Raw genomic sequence first — 19,610 nt, 5'->3', positions numbered from 1 at the left:
CTACTGTTGTGAGCTCCTGCACTGGTCCCATCAGATGGAGAAGGAGGGACGTTCTGGGCAGAGACAACCCCACGGCCACCTCGGGGCTGGTGGAGCCGCCATCCATCCAGACCACACCAAAATGGGGTCACTATGCTAAATGTCACATAATCAAACAGAAGCTTTATGGAAACAGATCCCAAAAGATTACAGTTTTTCCTGAAAACAGGAAAGTCCAACCTATCTAAGTCAGCATAGCAAGGAAGTCACTTCTGCTTTAACCCTTGCAAAACAGTAACCCCAAGTCAGCCATTAGTTGTTGCTCGATTGTTCTGTTTCCTTGTCTGCAGTTCACAGAGCCCGCGGTCCTGCCACAGCCCAGTGGGAGCTCTCATTCTCTTGTACAATGCATGCTGCCCCGTTCACGAATCAGGAATAAAATCCAATTTGATCTATAACTGAGTTGTTTGCGATCTTGTCTTTTAACGGGAACAGGAAGAAATTCCTATCTCTTCCCACACCCTAGCCCCCGGAGGACCGGATCCCGAGCCAGGTGCTTTGCTGCAAACGGGCTACACTTGCTCCCCTGTGCAAGTCACATTCTCACATAAGCTGTTGCCTTGAATCCACTTGAGTTAGTCAAATCCAAGCAGTTGGGAGAACACTGCTACCCTGAAGCCTGAGACCCCCACCTGCAGGAGGCTGACCCACCTTCTACTTCCTAAAGGCTCCGAAAAGGAGGGAGGAGGGCCCGCCCCACCTCACACCATCCCCTGTCTCCAGTGTCCCAGCCGCCCAAGTTCTGACTTCCAAGGTAGGGTGTAGGGGGTGGGGGGGAGCAATGCTCAGGATATGGAATTTTATTTATTTTATTTTATTTTTTTACAGGCAGAGTGGACAGTGAGAGAGAGACAGAGCGAAAGGTCTTCCTTTGCCGTTGGTTAACCCCCCAATGGCCGCTGCCGCCGGCGCACCGCGCTGATCCAAAGCCAGGGGCCAGGTGCTTCTCCTGGTCTCCCATGGGTGCAGGGCACAAGCACTTGGGCCATCCTCCACTGCACTCCCTGGCCACAGCAGAGAGCTGGCCTGGAAGAGGGGCAATGGGGAAAGAATCCGGCGCCCCAACCAGGACTAGAACCCGGTGTGCCAGCGCCGAAGGCAAAGGATTAGCCCATTGAGCCGCAGCGCTGGCCCAGGATATGAAATTTTAAGAGGTACAGATCCAGGTCAGGTATTGACAACATTCATCCTGATTTGCAGAGTATTTTGCCAGAAAATCCAGGCTTTCAAAATTTTGAAGCGAATTTGTGTCATTGAGCTCCATCCCTGAATTTCACCAAACACCTGATGGATTTTGCAAGTCCTCGGCATGAGCATACCTATCTCAATTCCTATTTTGCGGGGCAGCTCCAGCCATTGTGGCCAATTGGGGAGTGACCCATCGAATGGAGGACCTCTCTCTCTCTCTACCTCTCCTCTCTCTGTGTAACTCTGACTTTCAAATGGATAAATAAATCTTTTTAAAAAAATTCCTATTTTCCTCAGAATGCCCATCTGCTGTGGACTTGGGCCTCACCCTGGCTCCTGTTCCCATGGACTCTGATGTCCGCCCCAGTTTTCACCTGTCCAGTCCACTCTGGCTGGATGAGGGACCTGGAGCTCCCCGCGGTCACTCCCTGGCCAGCCCCGTGGTGGCCGTCGGGTAGTCTCTGCCCAGGAAATCCCTCCTTCTCCATCTGGAACAATCTGCTCCTCTTCCAAGTCCCTGCACAGAGCCTGAATTCCAGCATCACAAGGCTGCTGTGGAAACTGAGCCCACAGTGGGCAAGCTCGTGGCACGGGCCTGACCCAGGGGGATCCGATTCAGGACAGTTCGGATGGTCCCTGTCACTGCCCATCCACGCCGACCCCAGGCCCCTGCCTCTTACACGCTCTCGCGTCCCCACGTGGGGAACACTGTGCTCACCCCTCCTCTGCTGAACCTGGAACACCTTGGGGGCAGCAACCTTGCCTTGCTTGTCTTCCGGGAGCCCCACACTTAGTTGGCTCCATGTGTATTTGCCAATAAATCCTCCCGTCTCGGGTTCCAGAGACAGTCATGTGATGAACAGGCAGAGAGACTCAGAATTCGCTGCTTGATGTGGCCGTAGCTGTGCCTCTAGTGACATCATGTCGGGCTGGTGACACCAATGGCCATGAGTCATGTTTACTCCAGGGAGTGCCCTTGGCCTGAGCCCCGTCCGGTGAGTCACTGCCCCTCGGAACTGCCTCCTGGGAGTGGGGCGGCCCCAGCCAGTCCCCCTGGGCTCCAGTGTCTCACTTTTGGTAAATGGATGCTTTCCTTTCGCTCCTTATTTGTTTACATTTTTATCTGCTTATTTATATTTTAGTTGAAAAAACAGAGAGAGAGAGAGAGAGAGAGAGAGAGAGAGAGAGAGAAAGAGAGAGATCTTCTGCCCCTTGGTTCACTCCCCAAATGCCCACAACAGGTGGAGCTGGGCCAGGTCAAAGCCAGGAGCCTGGAACTCAATCCAGATCTCCCCATGCGTGGCAAAGACCCAGGTACTTGCTTCCCAAGGTGCCCATCGGCAGGAAACTGGGTCAGGAGCAGAATAGCTGGGACTCATATCAGGCACTCCCAGGTGGGGTGTGGGTGTCCCCAGTACTTCTTAGCCAGTGCCACCACAGCCCCCAATTCCTTTTAAATCCCACAGAACTAGAGGTATTGCAGGGAACAAGAAGTAACCTCCTGTGGGTCTCCTAGCTCCCCAGCACTCAAGTGAAGGAATGTTCCAGAATGATGTGCAGATCCCGCACTCACACTCACCCATGCCTCTGTGCCAGTGCACAGCCACTTCCTCCTCCCCTTCCCTGTCTGCCGCGTGAGTCTACATTAGCCGTTTCTGCGGGGATGAGGCTGTCCCGGGCCCACCTCGTTCCGCAGCTCCCACAAGGCGGCACATGTTAAGGGGACAACTGTGCACTCCGTGCCAGCCGGGGCACTGGGATGCAGCCTGGAGCCCTGCCTTAGCGCAAGGCGGCAGCTGGCGGCTGAGAGTGGGGCTGGGATGTTAATGGCCGGAAATCCTCAGCAAACAAACCCAGGGAGGGTATTTCTGCCTGGCTGACTCCGGAGCCACGAGGCTGGGGACGGCTGGCCACGCACAAGGTGGGAGCTCCGGCGGCGCGGGCCCTCGCCTCCGCCCACCGCCGGTCTCCGTGTCGCTCCGCTTAGTCGGCTCGGCTCTCAGATGCCCCCCGCCCGGCTGCTGGCACTAGATTCCCGCGCCATTCTGCAGGAAGACGGGAGCCATTCGTTGGGCTGGGGTCCCGGGGGACACCCCCAGGCCTCCCGGAGTTCCCTGGGAGCCCTGCAGAGAGGGGACCCCGAACTTCCCCCTTGCGGCTCGGGGTACACACGGCTCCAGAATCCGCGAGGCACCCTCACCGCGTCGCCCCGACAGCCCCTATGCGAAAGGGGACCGCTAGCGTGATCCTCCGTCTCAACCCTCCCCGCACCTGCGCCTCGCAGCCTCTCCCGGGGAGCGCGCACGCCGCGGTTCAAGCGCGCTCCCGGGGTGAGCAGGCGCGGGGCGGGACCAAGAGGGTCACATGACTCCCGGCCCGGAAGCGCTCGAGCAGGAGACCCCTCGGGTGACCCGGGCCAAGGCTGCTGACGGAGCGGACCCTCGCGTCCGCCGCCATGGCCTGGACCAAGTACCAGCTGTTCCTGGCGGGGCTCATGCTCGTCACCGGCTCCATCAACACGCTCTCGGCCAAGTGAGTGTGGGCCCGGCCCGGCCCGGAGCGGACGCTGCGACCCCCGCGCGCTCCCCGCCGGCTCTCCCAATAGGCCCGGGCGGTTCGCGCTGTTTAGAGGCCACCCAAGGGGAAGCCAGAGGAATTGTGGACGGGACCGCGCCCCACGCTGGGGGGATCCGAGCCCCGACCGCGATCCACCGTCTCTCCCGGTCTCCGCGCCTCCGTTTCCAATCTTTAAACGGGAGGGTTGGATCAGCGCCCACGGGCGGCCCTTCAAGGGCTGCAGTCCCAGCCCGGGTCCAGCCCTTTCAGAACCGAGAGCCAGACTGGGGCCCACCAGCCACAGTGGCAGCACCAAGGGTGTCCCCCAGGGGGGTCCCTCGGGGAAGAGGGCGCCTTGAAGCTGGGGTGGTATATCTAGATGCAAGCCAGACTTGGAGGCAGGAAACCAAGGGCCAGATTGGAAGTCAGCCCGTAAGCAGCGCCGTGTGTCCGGGCTGGATGGATTCCCCTGTGGGAAAGGGGTTTTGGGGAGTGACCCGTGAAAAGTGTTGCGATGCGCCTGGCGGTGAGTGTGAAAGGTCCTTGGGACCACCGCATGGTCGTGGAGCCCAGCAGATTGGGGCGGGTGGAAGGGAGGAGTGGGAGAGACCAGGTGCGGGAGGAAGCTGCCAGGCCTGACCCGCGGGATCGGGCTTCCTGCCTGGGAGAAGGGAAGTGTGGTTGAGACAGGACCGCGAGGCAGTTCAGCTGTGATGTGCGGAGGCGAGACAGGAGGACAGTCTCGCAGAGGCTGGGGATGAGGGAGCAAGCGTCGCCTCCCGCGTGTCGTGGGCGGGCAGGCAGGCGGCACCTGCTCCTGACCACTCTCTGCCCCTTCCGCTGCCCTCACCCGCCTCTGCCTTCTCTTCGCCACCCACGAGCCGCAGAGCCCGGAGCTGGCCTTTCTCTGGGCCAGTTCCGCGGTGCACGTGGAGAGGCAGACGGCAGCGCTCTGCTTGCTGGTCAGGCCTCACTTCGCCTGGGCCTCGACAGGTCCAGAGCAGGAGGGAGTGGTGTGGTGGTCCCCAGCAAAAGCTTCCCCTCGCTCTGGGCTGCGCCGCTGGTGCCCTCCAGTTCTGTCACGCATCGCTCTTTGAGAGACTGACTGCGAGCGCCCTGAGGGCAGGTGCCGGTTCTCACTTGGCGTGCGTGGCTGGTACGTCCCCCCGTGGTGTGCCACAGGAGAGAGGTATTCCGTTCAGTTCACCCAACCTGTGTATGGTGGCTTCCGAGATAGGGGTAACCACGAGACGGCCCCTGCCTTAGAGATGCGCAGAACCTGAGTGCGGGAGACAGATGTGCACACAGCTGGCTGTCACAGGGTCCTCCGTTCCCCTAGCAGGGGGCTCTGCATGAGCCCCACCTGTTGGCTGTGCCTTGTGGAGAGCTGGTGGCCTCCTGGGCCCTGTGGCCTCCCGGAGGTCACTTCCTGTGTCAAGTTCTTAGCGACAAAGGAGGCCCGGGCTCAGGGCTCCCTTCCTGGTTAGGCTCTGAACGCAGCAGAACAAGTCCTCATCCGTCTGTTGTAGCAGCTGTGGCTCGATCAAGTGCCTCTAGACTGTAAGTCTGCTAGGGCTGCTGTCCCCAAGGAGGGTCCAGGCGTCCCCCTCCTGCTAGGGTGCACTGTGCTGACTCAGCGCCTTTCTTTGAAGGGCTCCAAACCGGTCGGGTAGGACGCCAGGAGGTCATCAGTCCCTAAAGGCCTCAGAAGCCGCCCAGGAGTCAGGGAGGCGGCCGCTGGGTGGGAGACCTGCAACCTTTGATCCCTCTGCCCTGCCCTGTCACCTGGTGTGGGGCCTTTGACCCGAGACTGGCCCCAGCCCTGGACTCTACTCCGTGTTCTAGGGCCAAAGCCTGCGGTGCTCTCGGAGGGGAAGGACCTGGGGAGCGGCGGTGTCCTCCCTGGTGGGGTTAGCAGCGTGAGACGGTGTTTCTGGCCTGCAGTGGTCAGGGACGGACAGACAGGCTCAGCAGTTCGTTTACCACCAGCGCGCCTGCCCCGTGCCAGCCTCATGTGTGACTCAGTGAATTCTCACAGCCACCCCACGAGGCGGATAAACTCATCATCCCTCAACGAGGAGACCGAGGTTTGGAACAATGGAATGACTTGCCTGAGCTCAGATCAGCTGTGAGGTGGCAGAGTTCAGAGTTCGGCCAAAGTGGCCTGGTGCCAGGGTCCATATTGACAACCACCACTGGCGGGGGAGGCTAGGAGCTTCTCCAAGCTTTTTTTTTTTTTTTTTTTTTTTTTTTTTTAATTTTTAAGATTTATTTATTTATTTGAAAGTCAGCGTTACACAGAGAGAGGAGAGGCAGCAAGAGAGATCTTCCATCCGCTGGTTCACTCCCCAATTGGCCACAATGGCCAGAACTGATCCAAAGCCAGGAGCCAGGAGCTTCTTCCAGGTCTCCCACGCGGGTGCAGGGGCCCAAGGGCTTGGGTCATCTTCTACTGCTCTCCCAGGCCATAGCAGAGAGCTGGATCGGACAAGAAGCAGCCAGGACATGAACCGACACCCATATGGGATGCCGGCGGTTCAGGCCGAGGTGTTAACCTGCTGTGCCACAGCGCTGACCCTTCCAGTTATTTGGGGGGGGGGGGGGCATTTAGAATGTTAGCAACAGAAATCACCCCATCTGATTGCCACCAGTTACACAGCAGGCCCCAAGACAAATGTCTTCTTTGTGGCTTAACTGGGCGGGAGCTAGAACCCAAGCCACGGAACTGGTCCTGTTCGTTCAGCACTATCGTGCCCCAGAATCTTCCTCCTTAGGGATTTCTTCTTACTTCCTCCCAGACAAGAACACACAAACCCATGTCCATGGCAGCTGTAATCCTGCAAGTAAAGTAGCGTCTCCGGCCAGCCCGCAGGATGCACTTCCTGAACTGGGCAGGCTGTCTCCCTGCACACCCTGCGTGTCTGTCCCCTGGGGCTGAGAGCCTGCCGTGGCCTCCTGCAAAAGGAGCAGCGATGCTGCCCGGACCTGGTTCTCAGGAGGACTCGGGCCGCCGGCGAGGAAGTGCGCGGGGGCGCGTGCTTCTGCTGGTCCGCTCTGCTCTGCGCGCTCAGCAGGTTTCAGGAGAGACCCCCCCTCGCTGGTGCGGGGGCGGAGTTCACATGCCTGGGGAAGGAAAAGCCACCAGTCAGCCTGGCCCCTTGACCGCAGCCCTGCGTCTCGGCAGGGCCCTGCCTGCGAGGGCTTGCTTCTCCTTTCCATGGCTTTCTCTCCTCCGGATCGTCTGCTTGGGACCCTACCACGTCTGTCCGCCTGAGCTGTGTGTGCAGGGGTGGTGCCCAGGTTCAGCATCTGAAGAAGCAGGGTCGAGTAGGCACTGAGTGAGGCTCGGCCCCTCCTGAGCTGCCGCAGACCGTAGGGCCCACGCAGCCAAGAGGGTGCCGGGGACTGGCTTCCCAGGACCACGGGGCCTGCGCCAGGCTCTCCCCACCCCCTCATGCTAACTGTTGCCCTTGGCAGCTCCCCATCCCTGGGAGAATTGCCTCACAGGGTGGCTGTGCCAGCTTGAGGAAGCCTTAAGTCAGGAGGGCAGTATAACACGATGGAAAGAGCTTGAGGCTTGCAAGCAGTGGGATTCCATGGCTTATGAGGCCAGAAGGCCTCGGTTTCCCCAACTGTAAAATGGGCGTGATAAATCCCTGCCTCGTCTTCTTCCCAGACACAGAAATATCTACTGGAGAGATTTTTTTCTTCCATGGAGACAAGGCGTATCCTCTCGTAAACCAGAGAGAGAAGAAGTCCCAGCCCTTCTGTGGCCCCCACAGTGGGAAAAGAAGCTGGCTCACGGGGCTTGCCAAGCTGGGAGTACGGGGCAAACGGCAGAGCTTCGGTGGGGATGGACACACGGCAAGCGGGCCTGGGCCAGCCGCAGCGGCCACTTCCTCAGCTCTGTCAGCCCTGACCACCCAAAATGCTGAGCTTGGAGTTTGGACAGGGCAGGGCCCGGGAGTGACTCACCACCCAGCACGGGCTGCCGGGGCTCCGGAAACTGAAGTGAGCTGGCCTGTGCCTGCCGGGGTGCTTCCTCCGGGGCCTCAGCCTGGCCCTGCCAGGGTACCATAGGCCTCCTGCCTCGGGGCCCGGGGCTGTCCCCCAGAACAGGTGTCCACAGCCAGGGAGCGGGAGGTCTGGATAAGGAGGTCACAGGAGAACTTCAAAGTGTTAGGGCCGGGGCGGGGACCTGACGATGCGGTTCCTGGCTGCCAGCCCCGCCTCGGGGTCTGATGTGCCCTGTGTGCCTCGGGCGCCTCTCTCAGTAAGGACTCTCCGTGTTGGAGGGGCCGGTAGCCCAAGGCCCCTCCGGCCGCCGCCTCTGCCTCTGCCTTAGCCAGCACCAGGCTGCAGAGAATGGGTCTGGAGCAGAGCTGGGCGCACCCTCACCCAACACGAGGGGAGATGGTCCTGCCCAGTGAGGGGATGGAGGGAGAAGGGACAGAGGGGACTTGTGTCACACACTGCTGTGAGTCAGCTCACACCACTCTCGTCTTCTGACGAGTCATCAGTGTCGGCAGGATCACCTGTGGCAGCCTGGCCTGGGTGACCTAAGACTTTCGCACTTCCACTGTAAGAGCCTGAATGGCCCCTCTGCTGCGTGGAGCTCTGGGGTCCCCATGTAAAATGTGGGTCTTCATTGTGACGCTTCAGCGGGACACAAAGACAGTGCACAGTGAATTGTGCAGTGGAAAACAAGGCTGTCCCACCCTAGGGGCCGTGGCTGTCATCCCCAGCTCCACTGGGGCTGGATTTTGGCTCCTGGCTGTGAGGCTTGGGGTCCCTCTGAGCCCCACCAGTGGGCCAGGAGGAGAAGCCTGGCTTCCTCCCGCCCACGGCACCTGCAGAGCTGAGCGGCGGGGCAGCCTGTGCTGGGGACATCCAATCCCTCGTGCTGCGAGCCTGCCCCAGACTCTGGGATACAAAACGATTCCATTTCCCCGGTGGGAACCCTGCCAGCCGGGCCTGTCCAGGCAGACCTGCCTCCTGGAGAAAGCAAAGCCAGTCCTTGGGAAGGGTGGGGCGCTCAACTCCCATGGGGTGCCCCTACCCCCCAGGGAAGGGCAGGCTCCAGCCTGTTCCACGGCCGGGGCTGCCTCCCGCCCCCGTGGGGACAGTGCCTCTGGACGGCAATCCCTGCGCTGTTTGCTGATGGGGTCTGAAGTCCCATTCGTTCAGTGGAAAATCCCAGAGCCGCTGTGTAGCCATGTGCCAGGAGCTGGGGCCGGGAGGGGCTGAACGCTGTGCTCCCTCTCGGCCTCAGGCCTGAGTTGTCCTTACTCTGAGTTGTGCAGGTTGGACCCTGGGTGAGTTGGGGTGTGGGCTCTGGAGGGGCTTCCGGAGCTGCATCTGTGGTCTGGGCATGGCACCAGGATGAGGAAGTGGCTTCCACACTTGCCACACACACCCTTTTCAAAAAGTCCTTGCTGGAGGCCTCATGGCCTGGCCCCCGTCTTGTCGCTGCCCCAGCACTGGCAGTTCCCACCTCTGACCTGCGCACCTGCTGTGGGGCAACCTTCTCCGTGCCCTGGGTAGACCTCTTCACTCTTGCCCACCTCTCTGCTTTGCTCAGTGGCCTCCTGGGACCGCCCTGTGGCACTCTATCTGCAGAAGCAAGCCAGGGCCAGAGAGCCAGCCTCCTGGGTGAGCTTGTGGCTGCTCTGTGGCTCCACCCACTACCCATGCCCTGTCCTGCCAGGGACCCCAGGGCCAGCCCACAGCACATCAGGCAGAAATGAGGCCTCCGTGAGCAGAGGTTTCTCTTCCCCCTTGGCGTCGGACCAGAGAGGGCTCCAGGCTTCACTCACACTCAGCTTCTAACCAGTCGTATCAGAACTCCTGCTCTCCTGTCCACTCACCTCTGACCACACCAGTCCCGAGAACCATGAGCCTTGTGGTCCCAGGTCAGTGAGAGGGATCTCCACTGCCACCTGGCCGGCCCTGCCCACTGCCAGGGTCCACGTCAAGCCCTTGCCCTGGGCTGCAGGAAAGTTTCCTGCTTCCCTCCCAACTCAGGGGCACACGGAGGTCAGAATCTGTGTTGATCCCATCCCGCCCACGCTTGGTGGCACTGGCACAGCCCAGAAGACACCTGTGCCCTTTGGGAGCTCAGGCTGGTTATGAGTAAGCCAGGAGCGCAGGGCTACGCCCCGTGAACTGGTCACGGCTAAGCCAGGAGCGCAGGGCTGTGTTGGCTGCTCTGGGAAGACATTTAACAACAAGGAGGCCCGAGTGCTGCACTTCCGGGCACGCGCCGTGGGGAGCTGCGGAAGAAGCAGGTCTGCAGCTCTCTGGAAGCATTCCTGGTCCTGCATTGACCAGCTCGGCATGTGACGTGCCGGTGCTTTCGGAGATGTGTCAACACCCGAGATGGCCAGCACAAGGGAGCGGTCACCATCTGGCCAGCCCCACGCTGGGCCAGATGACATGCTTGGCTCTGGGCCTGGCCCACCGAACGCTTCCAAAAGGCAGCAGCCGGGGTGGGGTTAGGCAGGGCTGGGGCTGCCGAGCCGGGAGATTCGGAGATTCACGAGAAGGTCAGAAGGCTTGCGCATGTGTCCAGGGCTGTCAGATGGAAGATGAGACGCCGGGGTGACCAAGCCCAGCGTAAATGAAACTCGGGAGAGGGAGCTTTCGTGCACAGATGGCGGGCAGTTCAGAGTGATTGGTGGCCACTGCCCGAAGGCTGCGCCGTGAAGGATCCTGGACTCCTGGCTGTGCTCAGTGGGGAGGGAGAGGCAGTCAGTTCTCACCGTCTGCCACCGTGCCGGCTGGGGGTTTGCTCCACCAGTTACGCGAAGTTGCCACCTGCTGAAGGGTCAGCGTTAGAAAGACCTTGCAGCTCCGTGAAGGTTATATGTGGGTGATCGAATGGTCTGTGTCCTGTGGTCTTTTCCTGGGGCCCAAGTTCCCCTGCAGAGCAGAGACTTGGTCTTTTCTGTGCCCTGGAGCCCTTGACAGAATGGTGTTTTAAGTGTTTTAAAATGTGCAAATAAAAGCAAAGATTATCAAGGAAGCCAATTCAATGGCCATGAAGTCAGCAAACATAAAAAAAGCAAACTGGTGATACCCACATATGTGAGATATAAATATTAAAGATTTATTTATTGGGGCCGGTGCTGTGGCATAGCGGGTAAAGCTGCTGCCTGCAGTGCCGGCATCCCATATGGGCACTGGTTCTAGTCTCGGTTGCTCCTCTTCCAGTCCAGCTCTCTGTTGTGGCCTGGGAAAGCAGTAGAAGATGGCCCAAGTCCTTGGGCCCCTGCACCCAAGTGGGAGACCCAGAAGAAGCTCCTGGCTCCTGGCTTCAGATTGGCTCAGCTCCAGCCGTTGGTGGCCATTTGGAGAGTGAGCCAGCAGAGGGAAGACCTCTCTCTCTCTCTCTCTCTCTCTGCCTCTGCCTCTGCCTCTCTATAACTCTGCCTTTCAAGTAAATAAATAAATCTTAAAAAAAAAAAAAGATCATTTATTTGAAAGGCAGAGCTAGAGGGGAGTCAGAGAGAGAGCTTCCATCTACTAGTTCACTCCCCAAAGGGCCACACCAGGGCTGGGCCAGGCCCAGAAGCCACGAACTCCATCCAGGTCTCCACGTGGGTGGCATCTTCTGCTGCTTTCCCAGGCGCCGTAGCAGGAAGCCGGATTGGAAGCAGAGCAGCAGGGACTCCAGCCTCACAAGCAGCAGCTTAACCTGCTACACCGCAGTGCCGGCCCCAGTGCTGTGCGTTTCTTACTGTGTGACATTAAAATAGTGGTGCTGACGTGTCCCTTTAATGAGTATAAGCGATACTTCATACTCATAGTCATAGTGACTAATGCGGTAATGAGAATATCTGTGATTTCTGAGCATTCCAGGGGAGGGAGCCCCATGCTGCGGCCGAGTCCCCCACACCCCAGCCTCTTGGCATTGCGTGGAGGGAGACAGAACCCTGCCACTCTGCCCGGGCTGACCTTGCCTCTCTCTGCTGCAGGTGGGCGGACAATTTCACAGCTGAGGGCTGCGGAGGGAGCCAGGAGCACAGCTTCCAGCACCCTTTCCTCCAGGTATCTGCCCTCTGCCCTCTGCCCTCAGCCCTCTGCCCTCTGCCCTCACCCGCCCCTGCCTCCCAGGCCTCAGGCCGGGTGTCCCCTGGGAGGCCGGGCTGCTTCCTGTGCTCAGCGGAGTCAGCTCCCTTGCTTCCCCGGAACAGGGGCCAGACTTTGAGGGGGCACGGTCCCCTGTGGCGGGCCTGCGTGAGTCCAGGCGAGCCTTCGTGCCGCCCCACGTTCGAGAACAGACAACGTGGAAAACATCAGAGACAAGCGCCCCCTCCCCTTTGGCAGCCCGGGCCCGGACTGGAAATGAAGACAGCCCGTTGCTGGGCTGGGAACGAGGAGCCGGAAACTTGAGCCCCAGCTCTAACAGCGCATGCCATGCGGCTGCCCACGAGTCTGCAGGGCTTAGGGGGCTTCGTTAGTGGTGGGCCTAGGTGGGTGGTTTGGGGACAGGACTCCATGCAGCCTTGGGAGCGCTGGGACAGAGCCTTGGGCCTCCCCCAGGAGCTGTGTTTCTGTTGTTTGATGTGTTGGGGTTCTGGGCCAGTTTGAAGAACGGTTGTATTAAAAATACTCCGCCGGTGATGCCCAGCTCTGAAGTGCCGGCGCTCTCGCCCCTGCAGGCCGTGGGCATGTTCCTAGGGGAGTTCTCCTGCCTGGCTGCCTTCTACCTGCTCCAGTGCAGAGCCGCAAGGCAGCCAGACTCCAGGCCGGACGCCCAGCAGCCCTTCAACCCCCTTCTTTTCCTGCCGCCAGCCCTCTGCGACATGACAGGGACCAGCCTCATGTACGTGGGTGAGTAGCCAGGCCAGGCCGAGAAGGGCTCAGCGAAGCCTACAGGGGCTGCCCCACCCCACCCTGCCCCCACCTGCCATGCTCCCGGACCTCACACACGCACGCACACACTTGACCGTGGCCTGTGTCCAGCCCTGGGGACCCCGCAGTGGCAGCCTCTGCCCTCGGAGCTAACAGCCTTTGTCTCTCCTCTCCTAGCCCTGAACATGACCAGTGCCTCCAGCTTCCAGATGCTGCGGGGCGCAGTGATCATATTCACAGGCCTGTTCTCCGTGGCTTTTCTGGGCCGCAGGCTGGCGCCAAGCCAGTGGCTGGGCATCCTGGCCACCATCGCCGGGCTGGTGGTCGTGGGCCTGGCCGACCTGATGAGCAAGCATGACAGTCAGCACAAACTCAGCGAAGTGATCACAGGTGCGGCTGGGGCGGGCCCGGCACAGGCGCGTCCCCCACCCTGGCACAGGCCCCGCCAAGGGCGCACACCTGCTCTCGGGGCCATGGACAGAGTGCAGGGGAGACTGGTGAGGAGTGAGGCTAGCAGCAGGAGAGGGGGTGTGGGAAGAACGGGTCAGAGGAGGGGCAGACTTATCCTGGGACATCTGTGCTGTCACACTGCTCGCCTGGGAGGGGAAAGGAGTGGACGCTCACTGAGCCCAAGCGGGTACTGAGCACTGTGTGTGCATCATCATAGGAACCTTCCCGAAGGCAGCCTGTGTGGCCCATGTTACAGTGGAGTGGCCACTGGAAACTACCCGGACTCGGGGTGACACCAGAAATCTCCACCTCAAAGGCTGCCGCTCTGGGCCTTCAGGAGCTCAGTGCTGTCCTGGCAGCCTGTCCCTCCCACCTGGGGAATCGGGCGTGGCCTGTGTTCTGCCCCTGGCCTGCCGTCACCCCAGGCCCCGCCTCTCCCGCAGGGGACCTGCTGATCATCATGGCCCAGATCATCGTTGCCATCCAGATGGTGCTGGAGGAGAAGTTCGTCTACAAGCACAACGTGCACCCGCTGCGGGCGGTGGGCACCGAGGGTGCGTGGGCCCGGGGCCTGGGAGGAGGGCCGGGACCGCCGGGAGGGTGAGCCCCACTCCTCCTCCTCCAGACCCAAGCTGACAGATCTGACCCCTGCCATGCCAGGAGCTAGGGGAAGCCAAGGACGAGATGAGCGGGACTCACGCCCACTCTAGAGGACAGGGCCAGGCCACGCATCTGAGCTTGGCCTGCGCGTGCGGGAGTGATGCTTGCTGGCCGAGTTCTGACTGTCTCAGAGCAGGAGGGTGGCGTTCAAACAGCGGGAGTGGCGGGGAGGAGACTGCAGACAGCAAAGGCGTGGAGAGCTGCACGTGAACTTGGAAACCAGTGAGGGGAACTGCAGTGCAGGGTAGGTTTGATGTTGAGGAAGTTAAGTAGTCAGGAATTAAGTAGGTCGGGGTCATCTCTCGGAGAACCTTGACTGGGCAGGTGGATTTAGACTGCAGGTGACAGCCTGGGAGCAACCACTGAAGCTTTTTGAACAGTGAAGCAACAGCAAGATCATGCTTTAAAAAAAAAAAAAAACCAAGATTATCTAGGTGAATTGGAGCTGTGCTGCCAGAGCGGGCTGTCAGGGTCTGCAAGAGCCGCGAAGCTGACGGCAGGACGTAAACCGGCCAAATCCACGACGCCACAAACCACATCATCTCCACTCGCTGTTTTAAAGATTTATTTACTTGAAAGGGAGAGGGAGAGACAGAGAAAGAGATCATCTATCCCCTAGTTCATTCCGCAAATGGCTGCAATGGCCAGGGCTGAGCCAGGCCAAAGCCAGGAGCCTAAGACTCCCTCCAGGGGTCCCATGTGGATACAGGGGTCCAAGCACTTGGGCATCTTCCACTGCTTTCCCAGGTGCATTAGCAGGGAGCTGGATCAGAAGTGGAGCAGCTGGGACTTGAAATGGCGCCCATGTGGGATGCCGGCGCCGCAGGTTTGGTTTGAGCCACTGCGCCACGGTGCCGGCCTCATTCTTACTCTGTGTAGTGCCTCAGTTCCCATTCTGGTGCAGGCTCCTCGCCTCAGTCCACTCACACTCTGAGTTAGAGAGCTGTGCTTTTCCAAACTTGAGAGAGCGAGGTAGTGAGCTGTAGCCAACATTTTTTTAAAAAAGCCTTTAGACGGATTTAGAGACATCAGAGAGCATGGTCCGTGGTGAGGGTGGCGTTGAGAATGGGGCGTGCACGCGTTCACAGGATCACAGCATACACAGTCTTTCTGACTCAGTCCAGTCAGATGTCACTGAGCTGAAGTAGAGAAAGGGTGGCCAGAGCCCATTTAGTAAGCCAGTAAGCTGCTGGTGAGACAGATCCAGGGCGGGCCACGGGACCCCAGAGGAGGAGGCCGTGGGGGCGGGGCGGGCGGAGGCCGGGCAGGTGGAGAAGGTGCCGTCCTCGCCCCTCCCAGGCTTCTTTGGCTTCCTGATCCTCTCCCTGCTGCTGGTGCCCATGTACTACATCCCCGCCGGCTCGTTCAGCGGGAACCCTCGCGGGATGCTGGAGGACGCCCTGGACGCCTTCTGCCAGGTGGGCCGGCAGCCGCTCATCGCCCTGGCCCTGCTGGGCAACATCAGCAGCATCGCCTTCTTCAACTTCGCGGGCATCAGCGTCACCAAGGAACTGAGCGCCACCACCCGCATGGTGCTGGACAGCTTGCGCACTGTGGTCATCTGGGCGCTGAGCCTGGCGCTGGGCTGGGAGGCCTTCCACCCGCTGCAGATCCTCGGCTTCCTCATCCTGCTGACGGGCACGGCGCTCTACAACGGGCTGCACCGCCCGCTGCTGGCCTGCCTGTCCAGGGGCCGGCGCCCCGCCGAGGACGGCGAGCACGAGAGACTGCTGGGGGGCGGCCGGACTTCCATCAACAGTGCCAGCTGAGCCCCTGCTGGGCCTCTGCTGCCACCCGTGCCCCTCGGTCACCCGGAGCCTGAGGCCCTGCCAGCTGGCGCCCTGCCCCTCCCTGCCGACCCCCAAGGCGGCTGCTCCCACCAAGGTGACCCAGCTCGCAGTTCTTCCTGCCGCCACAGGCCTGCCTGGGTACAGTGAGCGACCCCAGCCCTCCCAGGCCTCCTGCAACACTAGAGCTAAATGAGGATGTCAGAGTCATAAATTAGATCGTCATTATAGGTCACCTAGTTTATGGTTCATAGCAAAATTTGATTCTCCAAAGAGAAGTCAGTGAGCAAGCTGAAGGCAGAACTGAGCACTGTTTGCCACAATGTGTGAGGGACTCCCTAACCCTGTCCCGACACTGCGGTCCAGCCCCGCCCCTGCCCACACCCTGCATCCACTCCCCAGCACGTACCTGGTCGCTCTGGAGAGAGGCAGCCAGGGCGGTGGCCTCGGTGCCTTCTGGCCCAGCCTTCCATGGGCTTTGGTTGTGTGCAGCCTGAGAGGAGGAGAGCCCGCGACAGGGAACCGTCCCTTGGCCCACCCCCACTGCGCTCAGCCTGTCCTTGCTCACCCCCTCGGGGCCTACCTGCGCGGGAGACCTTCCCGGGGGCTCCAGGCACCCTTTGTTAGCAGCTTGAACCCTTTCCCTTCCATCTCAAAGAGAGAAACTGAGGCCAAGAGTTGTGGGTGGTTTGGCCAGAGGGGTCTCCTGGGGGAGCCTGAGGCTGGGCAGCTCACGCTTCCGCCACAGGCTGGGATGCGACACATATCTGGAGCCCGGGCCCCGCCCCCCGGGATCCTGCCACTGAGGGTGATGCAGGGTCCCAGGCATTGTGCTAAGTACTTGACTTTCATTCTTGCAGCCTTCAGAGGTGGGTCTGGGTAAGGAAACCAGGGCCCAGCGACTTGTCCATGTCCAAACCTGTGGGCCCACCGCCCACATCGTCCCTGCAGGGTCCCCCAGATGGGCCAGAAACCTCTTGTGCAGTTGTCCTCCAGCTGCCTCCACCCCACAGAGCAGGATGGCAGCCGTGATGGAAGTGGGGCTGGGGGCTGTTGCCGCCAGCTGTTTCGCTGGGCAGCTCAGCAAACACCGGACACCTTAAAGGAGACTCCAGGGCGGGGGCTGTGGCCAAGTGAGGCGCTAGGATTGTGTGTGGCCACAGCAGGTTAGTAGAGCTTGCCCGGGGAGGGTGGCCTTGCCATCCTACCAGTCCTGAGTCCCAGGACCCCTGCGCTCCTCTGGACCACGGCATGTGTCACAGGAATGTGAGTGGACAGTGAGGGTGGTGGACACTACAGTGACCTTGTCTAAAAAACTGGGGCCTCAGGATGTTGTTTTATACTTTATATTTTTAAAAAATTGGAAATATTAGTTTTTTTAATATGTAGTTTTATTTATTGTTTTACTTAAGAGAGACAGAGGGCTCCCAAGTGCTGCTTCACTCCTTAAATGCCCACAACAGCCAGGTCTGGGCCAGACCAAAGCCAAGAGTCTGGAACTCAATCCAGATCTCCCAGGACCAGGTCACGTGAGCCATCACTGGTGCCTCCCAGGGGCTGCATTAGCAGGAAGCTGGAGTCAGGAGCCAGTGGCAGGCATTGAACCCAGAGACTGATAGAGGACATGCATATCTTAACTGATGTCTAAACCACCAGGCTCAATGTGGGCCCCAGACTTTTTTTTTTTTTTTTTTTTCTTTTTCAAATGAAAGAGAAGGGGCACAGTGAGTGCCTGGGGTAGCACCTAGGGTGCTGGAATGGAAAAACTAATGTGCAAGCATAGGAATCACTCGGGGGCCCAGTCATTGTTCAGACAAAGGAGCTGAAGTCCAGAACTTACCCAGGTCAGCCAGCCTCAGGCCAAGCCAGGTTTCTGGCTCTGGGCCACTGCTCAGCCCGTTTGCCAAGACCTTGTGCTGTGTCTGGGACTTCTTGCACGGTGTTGGGGAAGTGCTTGGTCTTTGAGTGCTGCCCCGGGGGCTGCTGGGGGCATTACAGTGGGAGTTTGTGGCGAGGGGAGGTCCCATCAAACCTGCCCCCCGCTCAGGCACATCCCTTCGTCTCCAGGAGTGAGGGGGCTTCATGTCCCTCCCATGGCCATGTCAGCCTCCGCCTTCCAGGTTAGGCGTGAACGTCAGGCAGCAGGCGCGAAGGGCCTTGTCAGCTCTGCCCAGTAGAGTGCGGAGCAGGGCTGCTCTGTGCGGCCGCCTCCCAGCCCCAGTGCCTCCGTCCCAGCAGAGGCCCGGCTCAAGGCCCCAGCTTCACACAGAAGGGGGAGAAGTATTGAAACACCAATGTGGAGTATAACCTCAAAATTCACACGACTTGGGGTGCACGGAATTGAGCCCCACCTCTGCTCCTGATCCAGCTTCCTAGTGCAGCGGGGGAGGCTGCAGAAGATGGCCCAGGGGTTGGGTTCCTGCCACCCACATAGGAGAGCCACATAGAGTTCTGGCTCCTGGCTTCAGCCTGGCCCAGCCCCGGCTGTTCTGGACATTTGGGGAGTGAACCAACAAATCCAAGATTGCCCTCTGTCACTCTACCTTTCAAACAAAGAATAAAGCGAGCTGCCTGGAGAAAATGTTAAAGTGCCGGCAGGTGCCTCCCCGCCTGCTGGAGACGGGGTGTGCATTACAGGGCGGGCTTGAGAGGCCTGGCCGTGTTCTGGGGGCGGGGGCGTCCACTCTCCTGTGGAGTCTGCAGGGTGGTGGGACACATCTGGCTTTCTGTTCTCAGTGCAGAAAGGGGCTCTGAAAGGTGGGAGCTTGGCAAGGGGGCCGCACCCTGACATTAGAACAGACCGACTCCTGAAAGTGTGCACTCCAGTACAGCCGACAGCCTGCGCCTCGGTGCCCGGGCCAGTCCCCGCCCCTCCCAGAGCAGCCCTAGGGGTCCTGGGGCTGGCTTAGTCCTCAGGCGCCCTCCTGCCAGTGGCAGTGACCCCTGAGGACTGAAAGGGAGAGAGTGGCACCAGAGTTCCCAGCTCTGCCCCTACTGCTCAAGGCCTCCCCTGCCCATTGGAGGAAGGGCTCTCCACCACCTCCCGGATGGCCTTGTGCAGTGTCACTCCTGGTCCCCTGTCCCCTATCCTCTCGTCGACTACAGCCTTTGAGAGCCAAGGTCCACAGGGAGTTCCCTGTGTAGCTGTAAAAGCTGATAAATCCCTTTTACTATGAACACTTGGGACTGGCACTGTGGCGCAGCAGGTTAAGCTGCCACTTGCAACACTGCCATCCCCTATCAGAGCACCAGTTCAAGTCCTGGCTGTTCCACTTCTGATCCAGCTCCCTGCTAATGCACCAAGGAAAGAAACAGAAGATGGTCCAAGTGCTTGGGCCCCTGCCACCCACATGGGAGAACTGATGGAACTCCTGGCTCCTGGCTTTGACCTGGCTCAACCCTGGCTGTTGCAGCCATTTGGAGAACAAGCCAGTGGATAAAATCCCTGTCTTTTTCTTTATCCCTTACTCCCTCCCTCTCTCTCTCTCTCTCTCTTTTAAATATATAAATAAATCTTAAAAAAAAAAAAAAAACTTGTAAAAATTGTTAAGGTTCTTCAATCCCAGATTTCCCTAAACTCAAGAACTTCTGTGCTCCAAGAACTGTGGCTCCATCAGGTAAGAGGAGGGACGTGGTGAAGACACTCCCGGCCGGGCCTGATACGCAGTGAGAGGCTTGTGTGTGAGGCACAGGCAAGGGAGCATGGGAGAGCTAACTGTACCCAGAGGTATCAGAGAAAGCGGTACTTGAGCTAGGCATTGAGGGATGAGCAGTCTTCCAGGCTTGGGGCGGGGAGGGGGGATAAGGAAGAAAAAGTTGGTCAAGCCAACCAAGCACAGCACCATGTGAGTGAATGAGCACCCAGGTAATGTGTTCAAGGGCTGCAGGTGAGCAGACTGCTGGGACTGGCAGCACAAAACACAGAGTGGCAAGAGGTGAAGCCAGGCCGGTGGCCGGGAGCCGGCTGGTGCCAGCCTTGTTGACTCGCCAGGCATTAGTACTTGCTCCTGCAGCCCGTGGACTACCATGGACAGTTGTAGGCAGAGGAGCAACGTGGCCCTGGGTAGAAGGCCA

General features: G+C 59.6%; 1 protein-coding gene across 1 annotated transcript; it reads left to right on the top strand.

Annotated features, from left to right (window-relative positions):
* Window positions 1-3,573: 3,573 nt before the first annotated feature.
* Window positions 3,574-19,069, top strand: SLC35F6 (solute carrier family 35 member F6). The gene is made up of 6 exons (XM_002709971.5): window positions 3,574-3,759; window positions 11,760-11,832; window positions 12,447-12,618; window positions 12,817-13,029; window positions 13,533-13,643; window positions 15,049-19,069. Exons 1-6 carry the CDS (start codon window positions 3,683-3,685, stop codon window positions 15,516-15,518), a joined length of 1,116 nt encoding a protein of 371 aa, XP_002710017.2. The 5' UTR covers window positions 3,574-3,682; the 3' UTR covers window positions 15,519-19,069.
* The last annotated feature ends 541 nt before the right edge of the window (window positions 19,070-19,610 follow it).

Source organism: Oryctolagus cuniculus, chromosome 2 (assembly GCF_964237555.1).
Source record: "Oryctolagus cuniculus chromosome 2, mOryCun1.1, whole genome shotgun sequence".
Lineage (NCBI taxonomy): Eukaryota > Metazoa > Chordata > Mammalia > Lagomorpha > Leporidae > Oryctolagus > Oryctolagus cuniculus.
Note: the sequence above shows the minus strand (reverse complement) of the source record. Positions and strands in the feature narration are given on the sequence as shown.

Bases quoted from the DNA above. Each gene is read 5' to 3' on its own strand.
- SLC35F6 (XM_002709971.5), top strand. From the start codon at position 3,683: ATGGCCTGGACCAAGTACCAGCTGTTCCTGGCGGGGCTCATGCTCGTC. The intron at 13,030-13,532 runs GTGCGGCTGGGG...CCTCTCCCGCAG, and splicing joins ACTCAGCGAAGTGATCACAG to GGGACCTGCTGATCATCATG. The intron at 13,644-15,048 runs GTGCGTGGGCCC...CGCCCCTCCCAG, and splicing joins GCGGGCGGTGGGCACCGAGG to GCTTCTTTGGCTTCCTGATC.